General features: G+C 49.3%; 1 protein-coding gene across 5 annotated transcripts in view; it reads left to right on the top strand.

Moving 5' to 3' along the window:
• The first annotated feature begins 1,209 nt into the window (after window positions 1–1,209).
• Window positions 1,210–17,883, top strand: part of mia3 (MIA SH3 domain ER export factor 3) — an 86,321-nt gene continuing 69,647 nt past the window's right edge. For all 5 annotated transcript variants that reach the window (XM_052024109.1, XM_052024111.1, XM_052024108.1 and 2 more), the window contains exons 1-3: window positions 1,210–1,323; window positions 11,057–11,190; window positions 17,386–17,472. In XM_052024109.1, the coding sequence (XP_051880069.1) occupies window positions 1,212–1,323; window positions 11,057–11,190; window positions 17,386–17,472 (333 nt within the window). In that variant the 5' untranslated portion in view covers window positions 1,210–1,211. The remainder of the gene's footprint in view (window positions 1,324–11,056; window positions 11,191–17,385; window positions 17,473–17,883) is intronic.

Below are 17,883 nucleotides of genomic sequence, written 5' to 3'. Positions count from 1 at the left end.
CCTCTCCCCCTCCCCCCCCCTCCCCCCCTCTCCCCCTCCCCCCCCTCCCCCCCTCTCCCCCTCCCCCCCTCCCCCCCTCTCCCCCTCCCCCCCTCCCCCCCTCTCCCCCTCCCCCCCTCTCCCCCTCCCCCCCTCTCCCCCTCCCTCTCCCCCCCACCTCTCCCCCTCCCCCTCCCCCCCCCACCCCTCCCCCTCCCCCCCCACCTCTCCCCCTCCCCCCACCTCTCCCCCTCCCCTCCCCCCCACCTCTCCCCCACCCCTCCCCCCACCTCCCCCCCACCCCTCCCCCTCCCCTCCCCCCCACCCCTCCCCCTCCCCTCCCCCCCACCCCTCCCCCTCCCCTCCCCCCACCTCTCCCCCCTCCCCTCCCCCCCACCCCTCCCCCCCACCTCTCCCCCCTCCCCTCCCCCCCACCCCTCCCCCCCACCTCTCCCCCCTCCCCTCCCCCCCACCTCTCCCCCCTCCCCTCCCCCCTCCCCATCCCCCCCACCTCTCCCCCCTCCCCATCCCCCCCACCTCTCCCCCCTCCCCCCCACCTCTCCCCCCTCCCCCCCACCTCTCCCCCCTCCCCATCCCCCCCACCTCTCCCCCCTCCCCTCCCCCCCACCTCTCCCCCCTCCCCTCCCCCCCACCTCTCCCCCCTCCCCATCCCCCCCACCTCTCCCCCCTCCCCTCCCCCCCACCTCTCCCCCCCCACCTCTCCCCCCTCCCCATCCCCCCCACCTCTCCCCCCTCCCCATCCCCCCCACCTCTCCCCCCTCCCCATCCCCCCCACCTCTCCCCCCTCCCCATCCCCCCCACCTCTCCCCCCTCCCCATCCCCCCCACCTCTCCCCCCTCCCCATCCCCCCCACCTCTCCCCCCTCCCCATCCCCCCCCCCCTCCCCATCCCCCCCCCCCTCTCCCCCCTCCCCATCTCTCTCCCCCCTCTCCCCCCTCCCCATCTCTCTCCCCCCTCTCCCCCCTCCCCATCCCCCTCTCCCCCACCTCTCCCCCCCTCCCCGTCCCTCTCTCCCCCACCTCTCCCCCCCTCCCCGTCCCTCTCTCCCCCACCTCTCCCCCCTCCCCATCCCCCTCTCCCCCACCTCTCCCCCCTCCCCATCCCCCCCCCCCCAACTGACCCTGCGCCCCTCGACCGGGCCCGGGCCCGGCTCTGCTGCTGACGTGTCGCGGCGACCAGTGCGCCTGCGCCGCCGGCCAGTGCCGCGCAACATGGCTGCAGTGCTGAGGGAGATGTGTCTGTGGGCGCTGCTGGTGGCCGCCGCCGGCTCCGGCCAGAAGCTCTTCTCCGACCTCAAACGCTGCCTGGACGAGGAATGCAGCAGTAAGTAACCCGCCTTGTCCACAAACCGCCGGGTCCTGTGGTAATTACTGAAGAGAAGCCCCGTGGACAGTGATGATGCTGGGCTCCAGCTGCTGACCCGTTGGCAGCTCCCGGACCCACCAAGCATCAGCCTGAACTTTACTTGCTGCCTGGATGTCTCTGAATGAGGAGGCCGTGGGAGTCTCCAAACCAGGGGAGCCAACCTTGGATCCATTCTGTCACCGCACTGAGAGCATATCAGAGGTGTAATTGCTTGGAATTATTGTGCTACACACACACCATAAACTTTCACTGAGTTTTCATTATCTAAAATAGGAACTCTCCCTTCAGGTTGCAAAGATAAAGCGGACTGTTGATGCATTTGTTGCTGACGGGGTGTTCTAACTTAGAACATCCACGCACTTCCAAATCCAGGCTTGCCTGGGTGGGCTCCAGAATTTTTAATTGATTGATTCATTCATTAACAGGATGTGGGTGGCGCTGTCAATGTCAGCGTGTGCTGCCAGCCCGAGCTACCTTTTCGAAGGGCAGTTTGCGAGGCGGGCTGACTGGGGTTGGTCTGGAGTTGGCCAGACCCAGCCAGGGATTTTCTTCCCTGAGGAGAACCAGATAGAATTTTGTGATCCTGTAGTTTGCTGCTGATCTTTTATTTTAGATTTATTTAATCCTCAGCTGTTAGTAGTAGGATTTGAGCTTGCATCAATAGTGCAAGCCATGGATACCAGTCCGGTCATTTAACTATTACATTGCTGGTCAAAGAAATGAGCAAATTCTCACTCCATAATGTGACAGAGTGCCAAGGCTTTTCCCAACGCTCTTCTTATTTTTGTTGCCATTCGGTACCAGCTGTGGTTCAGTTTGCAGCACCCTCCCCTCTCCATCAGCAGGTTGTTGTTTCAAGACCAACTCTGGAGCCTTGACCACAAAATTCTCCTGTGCACGACTGCTTCGTCAGAGGTTCCATCTGTCAGAGGAGATGGTAAACCGAGGCTCAGTTGGATGTAAAAGAACCCATGGTGCTATCTTGAAGGAGAGTGGGGGAGTTCTCAGCAACGTCCTAGTCAATGTTAATGCATCAATCAACATTTCTAAAATAGATTAACTCAGTGTCTGCAGGAGTGAGCTGCGGGCAAATTGGCTGTTGAGTTTCCTATGTTAAGTTTATCAGCACTTTAAGAGTACTTCATTATCTGTAAAGCATGATTGAAAGGTGCCATACAAATGCAAGTTGCTTTGTTTTCGCTTTGCAGTTTCTGTTTTAGTTGTTTAATCAGTATGTAATTCCTTGTTGTTTAATTAGTATAGGTTTCCATTGTAAGTCTTGGTTCCCTTGGTAAACAAAACTGATGCGATTTCTCTCTGCAGCAGGGTATCCTATTTTGATCTCTGTTTCTGATAAGGTAACAAACTGGGAGATTGATACTTTGGGGCAACTGGCCTGCCATTTCTACCGCCTTGACTGTGTAAAAATTGTGAGCTGCTTTGTGCTTGCCATCTGGCCATCCTAGATGTTGTATGCGTCATCTTTAATGCTGATGTTAATCTTGGCCCAACCCCCAAAATATTGGTGTTTTCCTTGATAAGTTAATACGTGTTGCAATATTGCTCGTGTTTCTGATTTGCTAATCTTAATTCTGTGTTTTCGTTAGTTAATCGTAGCAGCTCATGGTGGAATGCCTTGTTCTCGAAATGATGCTGATGCATTTGGATTCAGAGGAATTCATGTTATTTTTAAGTTGTGTGGAAAAGGGTGAAGTTTAGCAAAGAATCAAAGAGACATTAGTGGGTCAAAGTTCCTGTCAGTTCGTGGGATTCAGAAGGGAATCTGCCCTTGTAGCATAGAAGGAGGCCATTTGGCCCATCAATCTTGTGCTGGTCTTTTCCCTGGCTCTTTCCGTGCCTCTGCAGGTTTCCTTTCCTTCCATTCCTTTTTGAAAGCTGTGGTTGAATCTGCTTTCAAATCCGTTTCGGGGAGTGTATTTCAGTCAAAACTACTTGCTCTGTGGAAAATCTTGCCTCGTGTCACTTTTTTAGTTCTTTTCTCAGTCACTTTGAACCTGTGACCTTTGTATCTCAACCCCTCAGCCAATGGGAACAATTTTCCTTCCTCCATCTGCTCTGACCCCTTCACAATTTTTAAATGACCAATCAGCTGGAAGGAGATCAAAACCAGCTCTCCGTTCTCTCCATGAACTCGAGCCCCTCATTCCTCAGCAACGTCTAGTGAATTGTCTCCTCTATTTGTGAGAATGGGCCAGAAGCTTTGCTGGCAGATGAAAGTGGTGATGAACTTCATCATCTATAATCTTTTATAAGGTTATGAGAGGCATAGATATAGAGTAGATAGCCGGTATCGCTTTCCGAGGGTCAAAATGGCTAACACTAGAGGTCATGCGTTTAAGGTGAGGGGGGGAAGTTCAAAGGAGATGTTCAGGGCAGGTTTTTTACATAGAGAGCGGTGGGTGCCTGGAATGTGCTGCCAGGGGTGGCGGTGGAGGCAGATACAATAGAGGCATTTAAGAGACTGTTAGATAGGCATGTGAATGTACAGAGAATGGAGGGATATGGACATTGAGTGGGCAGAAGGGATTAGTTTAGTTAGGTGTTTAATTACTAGTTTATTAGCCCAAAGGGCCTGTTCTTGTGCTATACCGTTCTATGCTCCCCCTTGAGGAAAAGTGCCACAAATGCTGATGTCTGCAAAAATTCACTGGAAGGATATTTAAGCCAGTATCAGTGACCTCTCCCGGACCAATATCCCCAGTATTGAGGCCCTAGTTACGCATACATTGGGCAAGCTACGTCATTCACATGCCTGACAGCAGACTCCAGAAATGGACACTCTATTCTGAGCTCTGTCATGGGAAGAGATGACCAGGGAGACAGAGGAAAAGGTTTACAAAGGAGACACCAGAGACTGCAGATGCTGGAATCTGGAGCAACAAACAATCTGCTGGAGGAACTCAGCGGATCAGGCAGCATCTGTGGGAGGGAAGGAATTGTCGATGCTTTGGGTCGAAACCCTGCATCAGGACTCAGTCCCGTCCTGATGCATGGTTTTGAAGTGAAATGTTGACAATTTTCCCCCACCCCACAGATGCTGCTTGATCAGCTCCAGCAGGTTGTTTGTTGCAAAGGATTTACAAATCTGCTGAAAACCTCCTTGAAGAAATGCAACGTCCCCACTGACTCCTGGGAGCCTCTGGCCCACAGTCCCTCAAAGTGGAGAAGAAACATTCAGGATGGTATCGAGAGCCTTGAGCCCATGCATCAGGAGAGCACAGAAGCCCTGTGTAAGTGGTGGAAGGAGTGTACCACCTCACAAACTACCTCCCCCACCCTGCCCAGCCCATCAGCCAACCCCTGCCTCAGCTATGGAAGAGTCTGCAGGTCCACATTGGCCTCATCATCCACCTTGGCACCTGTCAAACTAGAGGGGAAGCAAGTCACCCTCCATCCTGAGGGACTGCCGAAGTAGAAGGAACTTGTAAGGCACTCGCTTCCTTGTGAAACTGCAGTGCCCAGAATTGGATGCAATATTTTTATTGTGTCTGGACCTTCTTATCAAGAGGAGATACAAGAGATGGCAGATGCTGGAAATCTGGAGTGACGCATAACACACTGGAGGAACTCAGCAGGTCAGGCAGCATCTGTGGAGGGAAATGGACAGTCTTATCAATGTTGTCATTGTCTTATCAGATATCAATATAGCTGCCCTGTTTCGTAGAACAGGGAAGAGGAGCAGGAGTTGGCTTCTTGACCCTGCTCTACCTTTCACGGAGCAAGTTCACTTTCTTGGCCAATCACCGTTCTTTCATGTTTTTGGAGACCAAGTGAATCACTCAACTTGGCCTTGAATAAACTCATAAATTGGTTTATTAATGTCACATGTACCGAGGTGCAGTGGAAAAGCTTTTTGTTTGCCATCATACAGATCATTTCATTACAGCAGTGCATCGAGGTGGCGCAAGGGAAAACAATCACAGAATGCAGAATAAAGTGTTATAGTTACAGAGAAAGTGCAGTGCAGGCAGACAATAAGGTGCAAGGCTACGACGAGGTAGATTGTGAGGTCAAGAGTCCATCTTATCGTATAACAGTGGGATAGAAGCTGTCCTTGAGCCTGGTGCATACACGGGTTTCTGGGATAGAGAGAATGCCAAAGATTCGCAGAGCCCTGTGTAAAGAAATTTCTCCTCATCTCAACCCTAAATGGTTGACCCTTGATCGTGCGACGATACCCCAGGTCCAGTTTCTGCAGCTTGAGGAGGCAGCCTCCCAGTATTTACCCATGAAGCCCCCTTGGTCTCTTGTACATCCTTCTGAGCTCCAGAACTCTCATCTTCCTCAAACTCTCATGGTAGCACAATATCAGGAATCAATTAATCTTGCCTTCAAAGCAACTGGATCCTCCTTTAGGTACAGGGGCCTTCATGTATGAAGCCTGGAATCGTGTTGGTTTTATTTTTTAATTGTTTTCTCAACTGTTCCTGCCACTCACAGACATTTCTGCATGTTTGCCTCCCCAGGATACTGTTGCTGCACCCCTTTAGAATTGGGCCCATCCTAAAATATTGGCTCTCACCCTTCTGAGAGAAAATGTATTGGTATGTACCATCTACAAAACGCCCTGCAGTTACTCACCCAGGCTACTCCAACAGCACCTCCCAAACCCGCCACCTCTACCACCAAGGACGAGGGGCAGCGGGTGCAGGGGAACACCACCACCCGCAGGTTCCCCTCCCAGTCCCACACCATCCCGACTTGGAAATCTTCGCCGTCACCGAGTCTGAGTCCTGGAACTCCCTCCCCAACGGCCCCGTGGTCAGCACCTTCACCGGAAGGGATGCAGCGGTTCAAGTAGAGGACTTGCCCCTGCACCCCCCCCCCCCCCACCCCCCCACCCTCCCACCTTATCTAGGGCAATTAAGGATAAGCAATAAATGTTGGCCTTGCCAGAGATGCCCAGATCCTGGGGCATATAAAAAAAATTACAAAACACCAGCAGGAACATGAATGTGAAACCTTCTACCTTGTCTCCTCCCGAGAGAGGGAGATGATGGGAAGAGATTTTGAGGGAAGTAACTGAGGTTGATTTTATTTAAGACCAGAGTGATACTTGACTTGGTGTGGTGATGGAACATGGAGTTGTGCTCTGAAATACAACCTACGGGTCGGGGGGGGGGGGGGGGGGGGGAGATGAGGGGGGGAATGGTAATATATAGAATCATAGAGCCATACAGCGCAGAAGCACGCCTTTCGGCCCATCACCTCCATGCAGACCTTCTTGCCGATTGACACTAATCCCATTTGCCTGCCTTAGGACCATATCTTTCCCTGCCTTGCCTATTTAAGCATCTGTCTAAATGCCTCTTAAACGTATCTGATTCCACACTTCCAATCTGTGTAAAATAAAATCTTGCCCCTCAGATCCCCTTTAAAAGTCCTACTTCTCACCTAAAGCCTATGCCCTCTTGTTTTTGATACCCCTACCATGGGAAAGACTATCTACCCTATCTATGTCTTTTATAATTTTATAAACCACGATCAGGTCACCCCTCAGCCTCCTTCACTCGAGGTAAGAATGTGATGGAGATTTTTCATTGGGAGATTAATTGGGTACAACAGGGTGGTTAAAAATTGAAAGTCTGGGTAGTTGCTTGTGGCCTTGACCTCACAGTATTCAGAAACTTAAGGAGCTCTTGAAGAGTGTGGATCAGGGAATTTTCCTCCTCAATCTGAGGAACACAGAAGCGAACCGCACTTGCCCATCACACTTGTGACCAGCTGACTGGAGACTGCAGCGTAGAGGCCTGACTGTCTGTGCCCATGCTTACCTTCCACACAAGCAGTGTTCACCCAGCTGCTGTCAAATCTGTTTCGGTCACTAATTCTGTCCCATATCTTCTGATCTAATCTTCTATCCATCATGGCCTCTACTCTCCCCACCATCGAGGACATGTTCAAGAGGCGGTGACTCAAGAAGGTGGCATCCATCACCAAGGACCTGGGACATGCCCTCTTCTGGTTGCTACCATCTGGGAGGAGGTACAGGAGCCTGAAGACTCACAATCAATGATTCAGGGACAGCTCCTTCCCCTCCACCGCCAGATTTCTGAACGGTCCATGAACACTATCTCGTTATTTCTTTTTATTGCATTATTTATTTTTGTAATATATAGTAATTTTATGTCTTTGCACTGTACTGCTGCAAAACAACAAATTTCATGTCATATAAGTCAGTGATAATAATCCTGATTCTGATGTCGCTATGTTCCTCGGTTGAGCTGTTCCAAGCTTCTCTCCATGTGAAATACCTCCCTGAAATCTTTCCTGTAATTTTGTGTTCTCAGTAAACACGTTGGCAGATTTTCTCCCCTCCTGCATTACTTCCTCATACCAAGCAGTATCTGATGTAGTGTGCTGTAACTTTACCATTGGCTGAATATCCTGTAGCTTCATGCCCAGAATGATGATCCTTTAGAGAGGAAAATTTGCCTCAGGCTGTTTTAGCCTGTGTGGCAGGAGAGCGTGGGGAATGTGTGGATGCGGGTGGGGTAGAACTGGAGAGTTGGAGAAGATGATGGTGACATTTGGGGTGTGTGGACAATGGGGTTGTGGTGGGAAAGTATATAGAACATAGAACGGTACAGCACAGGACAGGCCATTCAGCCCACAATGTTGTGTCGGCATAGCTAATCCCTCCTACCTACAGAATGCCCATATCCCTCATTTTCCTTTCATTCATGTGCCCATCCAAGCCTCTCTTAAAAGCCCCCAATGAATTTGCCTCCTCCACCCTATCAGGCAACACATTCCAGGCATCCACCACTCTCTCAGTTTAAAAAAAAACGTACCCCTCATGTCTGTTCTGAACCTACGCCCTCTCACCTTAAATGCATGCCCTCTGGTATTGGCTCGCTCAGTAATGGGAAGAAGATATTGCTTGTCCACCCTATCTATGCCCTTCATCCCTCGGGGGGGGGGATGTTGGGGGTGGGGGTGAGAGATGGTGGGAGAGTGTTGAGGGGGGGGGAAAGAAGGAGGATGTGGGGCTGTTGCTGGGTGTTCTGGACGGAGAGGTTGAGGAGAGTTGGTGGGGTTGGGTGTGGCCGTGGGAGACGGGTTGGGTGATTGGGGGGGGTGTGGGGAGGTGATGGTGTTGGGGGGGGGTGGGATCGTGGGGGAAAGGGACTGGTTGGTTTATCGTGTTTAAGACTGTGAAATTCAGGCATGCCACCGATTAATGGTTTAAAGTTTGGATGGACTCGTCATTGTATTTTGACTGCGAAATTCCCTGCTGCTTGCCAAAAAACAATCCGGATTTGCCTGAACGTTCCTTCACAGTAGCTCCTCCACTTGTGGTGTTTCTGTTCACGTCCTGTGGAGGTGGCCCTCTCCCAAGCCCCAAAGTCAGAGCCTGGGCAGGAGCTCTTGATCTAGGCTATAGAACCGAGGGAAGGAGTGCTGCCTCTCTCAGCTGCTGCTCTGCACAGGCGCAGTTAGAGCATTCCACAGCGTTATCTGAAGAGCAGCTGGTGAATTCTCTCAGAGACCTGTCCAACATTTGTCCTTCCATTGACCCAGCTGTATATTACCTGATCATTTATGTCAGTATTGTTTGTGGGATAGAGTCATACAGCACGGAAACAGGCCCTTTGGCCCAACTGGTCCATGCCGACCAAGGTGCCCCATCCATGCTGGTCCCATTTGCCCACGTTTGGCCCATGTCCCTCTAAACCTTTCCTATCCATGTACCTGTCCAAGTGCCTTTGAAATGTTGTTAATGTACCTGCCTCAACCACTTCCTCTGGCAGCTCAGTCCATATACTGACCACCCTCTGGGTGAAAAAGTGGCCTATTAAATCTTTCCCCTCTCACCTTAAACCTATGCCCTCTAGTTCATGATTCCCCAACCCTGGGGAAAAAAGACTATGTGCATTCATCCGGTCTATGCCCCTCATGATTTTATGCACCTCTGTAAGGTCATCCCTCATTCTCCTGCGCTCCAATGAAAAGACCCCCACCCTGCTCAACCTCCCCCCATGACTCAGTCCCTCGGGTCCCGGCAACATCTTTGTAAACCTCCTCTGCACTCTTTCCAGCTTTATGGCATCTTTCCTACAGCAGGGTCTGGCTGAGTTCAAACAGGGAAATGGGTCGGTGGGGGGGATGATTTTCCTATAGGGCCGTCCCCCAGTAACTAACAAGTTCAAATCCATGTCCATTTTGTCCGTCAGAAAATACACAAAAGTCACTCAATGTGGTGACCACACTGTATTGTAATGAATGGCATCAAAAGCACATAAGACTGATTAAGAAAAAGAACAATGACAAAAAGTGAGGAGAGAGAGGAAACTAGTTCTGCCGTTTGTAGGGATGAATGTGTGTACATACGTCAGACTTCTGAATTTAATAATGGGGAGCTGGTTCGTATGTAGAGGTGTCCATAAGTTGGGTGTTCTTAACCCGGGGACGGGCTGTATTACAACAGTGCCCATACTTGGAAAGTATTTACTTGGGTGTGTGTGTGTGTGTGTGTGGCTTCTGGATATCTGGAACTGATAACAGTGTTGTAAAAAGAGATTATGTTTGCCAGAACGTAAGAAACAGAAGCAGGAGACGGCCACTGTGCCTTGCACCCCGAGCTAATGACTCACCACCCTCCTCAGCACCACTTTCCTGCAATGACCCCATGTCCCTGGGTTCTCCTAATATCCAAACACCCAATATTTTTAAAAATGATGTATAAGATCATGAGAGGTATAGATAAGGTGCTCGGTCTTTTTCCCAGGGTTGGGGAATCAGGAACTAAAGGGCACAGGTTTAAGGTGAGAGGGGAAAGATTTAATAGGAACTTGAAGGGCATTTCTTCACCCAGAGGGTGGTATCCATGTGGGACGAGCTGCTGGAGGAAGTGGTTGAGGCAGGTACAATAACAACTCTTAAAAGACAGTTGGCAGGTACATGGATAGGAAAGGTTTAGAAGGTTAAGGGCCAAAATGGGGCAAATGGGAGTAGCTTGGATGGGCATCTTGGCTGGCAGGGACCAGTTGGGCTGAAGGGCCTGCTTCCATGCTCTGTGACTTTATGTCCTCCACATAGAATTCCTTCGGCCCTCTGGTCTCGGTTGGTCTTCGAGGCTTGGGGTGCGAGTGCATTCATCTATAACCTGGTCGTGTTGGAACCCTAACCTGGACCTACCTCTATCCCGAGAATCGCCTTCTATCAGCCCCCATCTCCAGCCTCCCTCCAGAACTAACGGCAGCTTTCCCCAAATCTCCAGTAGGCAATTTGGAAATGTTCCCTGTATTTCCCGCATGTGGTGGGTAAATGTACGGAATGTGTCAAGGGGATGGAGAGGTTCTGTCTGTCTGATGGGTGGGGGGGGGGAGTGGGTGGTGGAGGCAGGTCGAGTCAGGGAGAGTGACTCTGTGTCAGTGGGGGGAGGAGTAGAGTGTTCTGGGGGCAGCCTGCAAGTGTCGCCACGCTTCCGGCACCAACATAGCATTCCCACAACTTCCTAACCCATATGTCTTTGGAATGTGGGAGGAAACCGGAGCACCCGGAGGAAACCCACGCAGTCACGGGTGGAATGTACAAACTCCTTACAGACAGCGGCGGGAATTGAACCCGGGTCTCTGGCGCTAACTACCGTGAGTAGTAGGGAGGGTCTGCTGGAGGGGAAGGATTGAGGAGCTGCAGCTAATTATCTTCCATGTCTTCCTTCCAGTGCTGATGTGTCGTGGCAAAGCTGTGAAGGATTTCGTGGGTCCTGACTGCCGCTTCCTAAAGTTTAAAGCGGGTGAAACCATTTACGTTTATTATAAATTAGCAGGGAAGAGAAATGACCTCTGGGCTGGAAGTGTGAGTAGAGTTTTAGAACATATATTTTATCCGTGTGTGTGTGTGTGTGTGTGTGTGTGTGTGTGTGTGTGTGTCACATAAAAGACCCTTTAAAAGGGCCTGGTTCACTGTGCTCTTGTGTCATGAGAACTCGCTCTGAATCTGAGGGTTGCGGGTTCAACCCTGACTCCAGGACAAGCTCCTGAGTTCAGTGCTGCAGTGTTATGGATTCGTAGAGTCATACCACATGGAAGCAGGCCATTTGGCCCAACACATCCACGCTGACCAGTGTGGACACCCATCTGTGTTAATCCATCTTCTGCCACTTGGCCCATTGCCTTCTATGCCTGGGCAATTCAATGCTTGTCTAGGTGCTGCTTAGGTGCTGTCAGTGAATCCGCTTCCACCACTTTCTCAGACAGTACATTCCATGTACTCTGGGTGAAAAAGGTTCCCCTCAGATCCCCTCTTCCCCCTAAATCTAGGTCCTCTACTTTTATCTACCTCTGATAAGGGGAGGTTTCCTGCAGTCTACCCTATTTATACCCCTCATCATTTTATATACCTCCTCCACTCCAGGGAGAACAGACCCAGCCCCTCCAGTCTCTCTTCATAACCGAACTGCTCCATCCCAGGCAACACCCTGGTGAATCTCCTCTGCACCCTCTTCAGGTCTATCACATAGATCCATGGAGTTGTACAGCATCGAAACAGGCCCTTCTGCACAACTCATTCATGCTGACCAAGATGTCTATGTGAGCTAGTCCCATTCACTTGGATTTGGCCCGAATGCTTCTGTGCCTTTTTATCCATGTACCTGTCCAAATGTCATTTACCTACTGTAATAGTACCTGCCTCTGCAACTTCCCCTTGTAGCTAACTCCATATACCCAACACCCTCTGTGTGGAAAAGGTTGCCCCTCTGGTCCCTTTTAAATCTTTCTGCTCTCATCTTAAACCCATGTCCTCTAGTTTTAGACTCCACTACCCTGGGAAAAAGACTGTGATCTTCTACCTTATCTATGCCCCTTATGATTTTATATACCTCTCAAGATCACCCCTCAACCCCTCAAAGGTCTTAGCCTATCCAAACTCTCCTTATAATTAAAAGCCCTCCAGTCCCAGTAACATTTCATGAATCTTTTCTGTGCTCTTTCCAGTTTATTGACATTCTTTCTTTAGCTGGGCGACCAGAACTTCACACAATTCACCAAATGTGGTCTCGCCAACGACTTGTACAGTTGTAATGTGACATCCCAACTCTTGTACATAGTGCCCTGACTGATGAAGGCAGGTGTGCTGTAGCATCTTTCTTGTAGTGTAGTGACCAGAACTGCTTGCTGTACTCCAGCTGAGGTCTGACCAATGCTTTATAAAGTTGGAGCACAACCTCCTTGCCTTTGTATTCAGTGGCCTGACTGATAAAGGCTAGTATCCCATATGCCTTCCTAACCACGTTGTCTACCTGCGCTGCCACCTTCTAGGATCTTTGGACTTTTACACTAAGGTCTATGTTCTTCAATACTCCCTAGGACCCTACCATTCACGGCGTATGTCCTAGCCTCATTAGTATTTCTAAAATACATCACCTCACATTTATCTGGATTAAACTCTATCTGCCATTTGTTAGCTCATTTCACCAACACATTGGTATCACTCTGTAGCGTAAAAGTACCCTTCACACCGTCAACAACTCCACCAATCTTCGTATCACCTGTGAACTTGCTGATCCACATCGATGTCGTTCACCTATGTTACAAACAGCAAGGGTCCCAGCCCTGATCCTTGTGGAACACCATGAGTTACAGGCATCTGATCACAAAAACCACCCTTACCATCACCTTCTGTTTCCTTTCGCTAAGCCAATTTTGGATCCAGTTTACCTGGATCCCTTTTGGACCATGTTTTGAAGGTCCACATAAACCACATCTACTGCACTGCTCTCGTTACACTGCCTTGTTACCTCTTCAAGAAATTCAATCAGATTGGGTCAGACAGGATCTGCCCTTGCCAAAGCCACGTTGGCTGTCTCTGATTAATTCCCCCCACTTCCTAAGTACAGGAAGTCCCCGACTTATGAACGTCTGTACTTACGAACCGACCTTCGTGGTCCCCAGGCCAAGTGCGCATGCGCGGCCGTGGAACCCTGGGCCAAGTGCGCATGTGCAGACACTGTTCCGAGTTACACACAAAATTGGGTTACGAACAGTCTCAAAAACAGAACACGTTTGTAACCCGGGGACTTCCTGTAATCATTAAATCTGTCCCTCAGAAATTTTAAAAAATAACTTAACTACTGCTCACAGGTCTGTAATTGCCAGGGTATTCCCTACTGCCCTTCTTGAAAAGAAAGACCACATTTGCCATGCCCCCAGTCATCTGGTACCTCCCTTGTGGCCAGTGACGGTTTGAAAATCTCAGAGCTCCAGCAAGCATTCTGCACTGGCAGGTTATTACGTGAAGCTTCCCTGGAATAAACTGATTCTCCTCTGTTTGCAAACACTGCTGGGCGGTTAAAGAAAAAGGTCCACTTTTCAACATCCTCAGTTGTATGATCCATCAGTAATGGAGTTGCCTCACTGTCTGAACTGTGTGACACTATTCAAATTGAGCAGGGAGTGTTTAAATAATCACAGCCTGTGTAAATACCTGCACGTGGCAGCTTGGTTGCAATATCCTTGTCGGGAGCTAGCAAGCAGGAACTGTGGGCTTTCCACATCCTGGAATTTCCCAAAGCACTCCTGGGGATCAAAAAAATCTGCAGATGCTGGAAATCCAAAATAAAAACACAAAATGCTGGAAACACTTAGTAGTCAGGCCACATGTGTGGAAAGAGAAACAAAGCTGATGTAATTTTTAAAAAAAATTTTATTTACAGCGTGGAAACAGGCCCACCCGCCCCAACCAGTCCGCGCCGCCCATTTTAAACCCATATTAACCTACCCATACGTCTTTAGAATGTGGGAGGAAACCAGAGCACCCGGAGGAAACCCACGCAGACACGGGAGAGCGTACAAACTCTTTACAGACAGCGACGGGAATCGAACCCCGATCTCTGGCGCTGTAATAGCGTCGTGCTAACTGCTACGCTACCGTGTTTTGGGTTGAAGGCCCTCGGTTAGAACTGGAAAGGAGGCAAATATTTGTACAGTGCTTTAAAAATATTGCCATTTTCTGAAACCAGGTCGTCATGAAACCTCGGCTCTCTCCCAGTGGACGCTGCTTGTCTTGCTGTGCGTTTCCAGCATTTTCTGTTCAAAGAGTCACAGAAACAGGCCCTTCGGCCCACCACATCTATGCTGACCTTTTTGCCCATCTTCACCAATTCCATTTGCCTGCATTAGGACTGTATCCTTCTGTGCCTTGCCTATTTGAGTGTCTGTCTAAATGTCTCTTCAACATTGTGATTGTATCTGATTCTACCCCCTCCTCTGGCAGCGTTCTAGATTATTTACACTCTGCAAATGAAAAAATAAAAATACTTTCCCCTCATCATGGTCAGCACAGACATTGTGGGCCAAAGGGCCTGTTCCTGTGCTGTACTGTTCCATGTTCAAATCTCCTTTTAAACTCCTTCCTCTCATCTTAAACTTATGCCCTTTTATTTTTTCATACCCCTATCATGGGAGAAAGATGCTATCTACCCAATCTCCGCCTCTTATAATTTTATATACTTCTGTCAGCCTCCTTCACTCCAGGGAAAACAAGCCCAGTTCATCCAATCTCTCCCGAAACTAAAGTCATCCAATCCAGGTAACCTCATGGTTTATCTCTCTCAAGCACGATCATGTCTTTCCTGTAGTGTGGTGACCACAACTGCACACAATACTCCAAGTGTGGTCCAACCAGTGTTTTGTAAAATTGTAACGCAACATCCCAACTTTTTTTTTTCTGTGCCTCAACCCATGAAAGCAAACATGCCAAATGCCTTCTTCACCACCCAATTGACCTGTTGCCACTTTTGGGGAACTATGGACTTGAACTCCAAGGTCCCTCTGTTTGTCAACATATGTTGGTGTCCTACCCCTATTTGACTTCTCAAAATGCATCACCTCGCACTTGTGAGGATTGAATTCCATCTGCCAACGCTCCCCCAACTTTCTATCTGATCTGTATCCTGCTGTAGTCTTAGACAACCTTCCTTGCTATCCACAACACTTCCAACTTTCACGTCATCTACCACATTACTAACCACATCTCCTACATTCACATGCAAGTCATTAATATATTATCACAAATAACAAGGGTCCCAGCACCAATTCCCTCAGTACACCATTGTTCACAGACTTCTGATCAGAAAAGCATTCCTCCACCACAAGCCTCTGCCTTCAATCATCAAGCCAATTTTGGATCCAATAGATCAGCTCGGCCTGGATCCCATGGTGCTTTAATCTTCTGGACCAACCCACCACGTGGGAACTCGTCAAGTGCCTTGGAAAAATCCACGCATCCAATGTCTACCTCCTGCCTTCATCAATGTTCTCAATTACCTACTCAAAACCACAATCAAATTAGCGAGGCAGGACTTCCCCCGTACAAAGCCTGGCTGACTATCCCTGATCAGCCGCTGTCTTTACCAAATGTACACTAATCCTCTCTCTCTCAGATTGCCCCTACCACTGATGTAAGGCTCACTGGCCTGTAGCTGCTTGGCTTATCCCCACTGCCCTTCTTGAATAAAGGAATTACATTAGCCGTCCTCCAGTCTTCTGGTACCTCACCTGTGGCTAATGAAGATGTAGAAATCTCCATCAGGGCCACAGCTATCTCCTCCCTTGCTTCCCATAACAACCTGGGATAGATCTCAACCGGTCCTCGCGATGGACCAGCCCTCATGCATTCTGTGACGTCTAACACTTCATCCTCCTTAATATGACGTGCTGCAGATTATCCACACACCTCTCCCTGAACTCGCTATCTTCCACATCCTTATCCTTGATGACTACAGATGGGAAATACTCATTTAGAACCTCGCCCACATGCCCTGGCTCCACACACACATCTCAAAGGTAATCTTCCCCTGGCTACCCTTTCATTCCTGATATAGAATGTCTCGGGATTCTCTTTTGTCTTGCTTGCTGAGGATATTTCATGGCCTCTTTTTGCCTTTCTAATTTCTTTATCAAGTTCTCTCCTAAACACTCCATATTCCTTGAGACTCCCTCAATGCCATTTGCCTCTACCTGCCATGTGTTTCCTTTTCTCCCTGATCAAACCTTCAATATCCTTTGTCATCCAAGGTTCCCTACTCTTTGCCATCTTTGCCTTTTCACCCTTACTACAACATCCTGGCCTGGAGCTCTTACTGACTCTGTTCTAAATCCTGCAGTTGTAAGACTATTGAACAGTTCTTTAGTACGATAAGATGGACTCTTGACCTCACAATCTTCCTCGTTATGACCTTGCACCTTATTGTCTGCCTGCACTGCACTTTCTCTATAACTGTAACACTTTATTCTGCATTCTGTTATTATTTTCCCTTGTACTACCTCGATGCACTGTGTGATGAATTGATCTGTATGAATGGTATGCAAGACAAATTTCTCACTGTACCTTGGTACAAGTGACGATAATAATCCAATTCCAACTGAAAGACTCCCACTTGTCAGTTGTTGTTTTACCTGCAACTATCTATTCTTAATCTACTTTCTCCAGTTCCCCTCTTACACTATTGAAATTAGTCTTCTTCCAACTCTACCTGACTTGAGGACCAACCTTATTGAATAATTTTAGACTGTGGAGTGAATTTCCATGGACCAGTCGTTATGAAGTACCTCAAGTGCTCCCCTATATTATGCACCAGTTTTGGATCAGAGATAGGAGGAATGTTTCTCCTCCTCCCTCTGATCACATTCCCAGATGTCTCCCATCAGTCCCTTTCCCATTCCCCTCCTTAATTCTCTGCATCCGGGCAACCTATTCCCACTCGTACATGCCCATCAACACTCCTTTGGAGACACAAGAGACTGCAGATGCTGGAATCTGGAGTAACAAACAGTCTGCTGGAGGAACTCAGCAGGTCGAGCAGCATCTGTGGGAAGAAAGGGATTGTCGACATTTCGGGTTGAAACCCTGCATGGAAGGGCTTGGAACAGGGAACTGTTCCATGTAGCCAACAAAAGTGCACAGCTAGGGCCCATACAGGTGCCCACGGCTACACCTTTGGTTTGTGGGAATAGCTGCAACGTTGCTTGATCTGAATTCTTTCTGTCGCAGGTGGGGAGTCAATTTGGATATTTTCCTAAAGATCTGATTGAAATAAATCTAGTGTACTCAACTACTGAGGTGGAGTTGCCAGCTGAGGTAAGTGTGGGTTCTTGGTCTGAGTGCATGCATGTGTGACGGTGTCAAAGGTTGGACTCTGTATGCTGCCCAACCCCCTCTGAAGTGTGGGTTCTAGCCCAAGACCTGCGAGGCATTGGGGATGATTCCCCTCAGTAATTGCTCACTTCCTCTGCATTGTTGAGCTAGTGGTTCATTACTTTTGATGTATTTACAGGTGGATTACACACTGATGTAGAAGTGTGGTGTGTTCCTTTAAGCTGCCTGTGTGTATTTCTAGAGTTAATATTGGTGGGGGGGGGGGGTGCGGAAGGAGAAGCAAAAGAATGTAAGAGATAGGACCAGGCCACTCACCCCCACCCCCCCGAGCCTGTTCCACTGTTCAACCATGACTGATCTACCTCCATGTCATTTTCCTGCAGTATTCCCACA

The sequence above is a fragment of the Pristis pectinata genome, chromosome 10 (genome assembly GCF_009764475.1).
Source record: "Pristis pectinata isolate sPriPec2 chromosome 10, sPriPec2.1.pri, whole genome shotgun sequence".
In the NCBI taxonomy this organism is placed as follows: Eukaryota; Metazoa; Chordata; class Chondrichthyes; order Rhinopristiformes; family Pristidae; genus Pristis; species Pristis pectinata.
The sequence above is the reverse complement of the archived record's forward strand: the minus strand, read 5'-3'. Positions and strand labels throughout refer to the sequence as shown.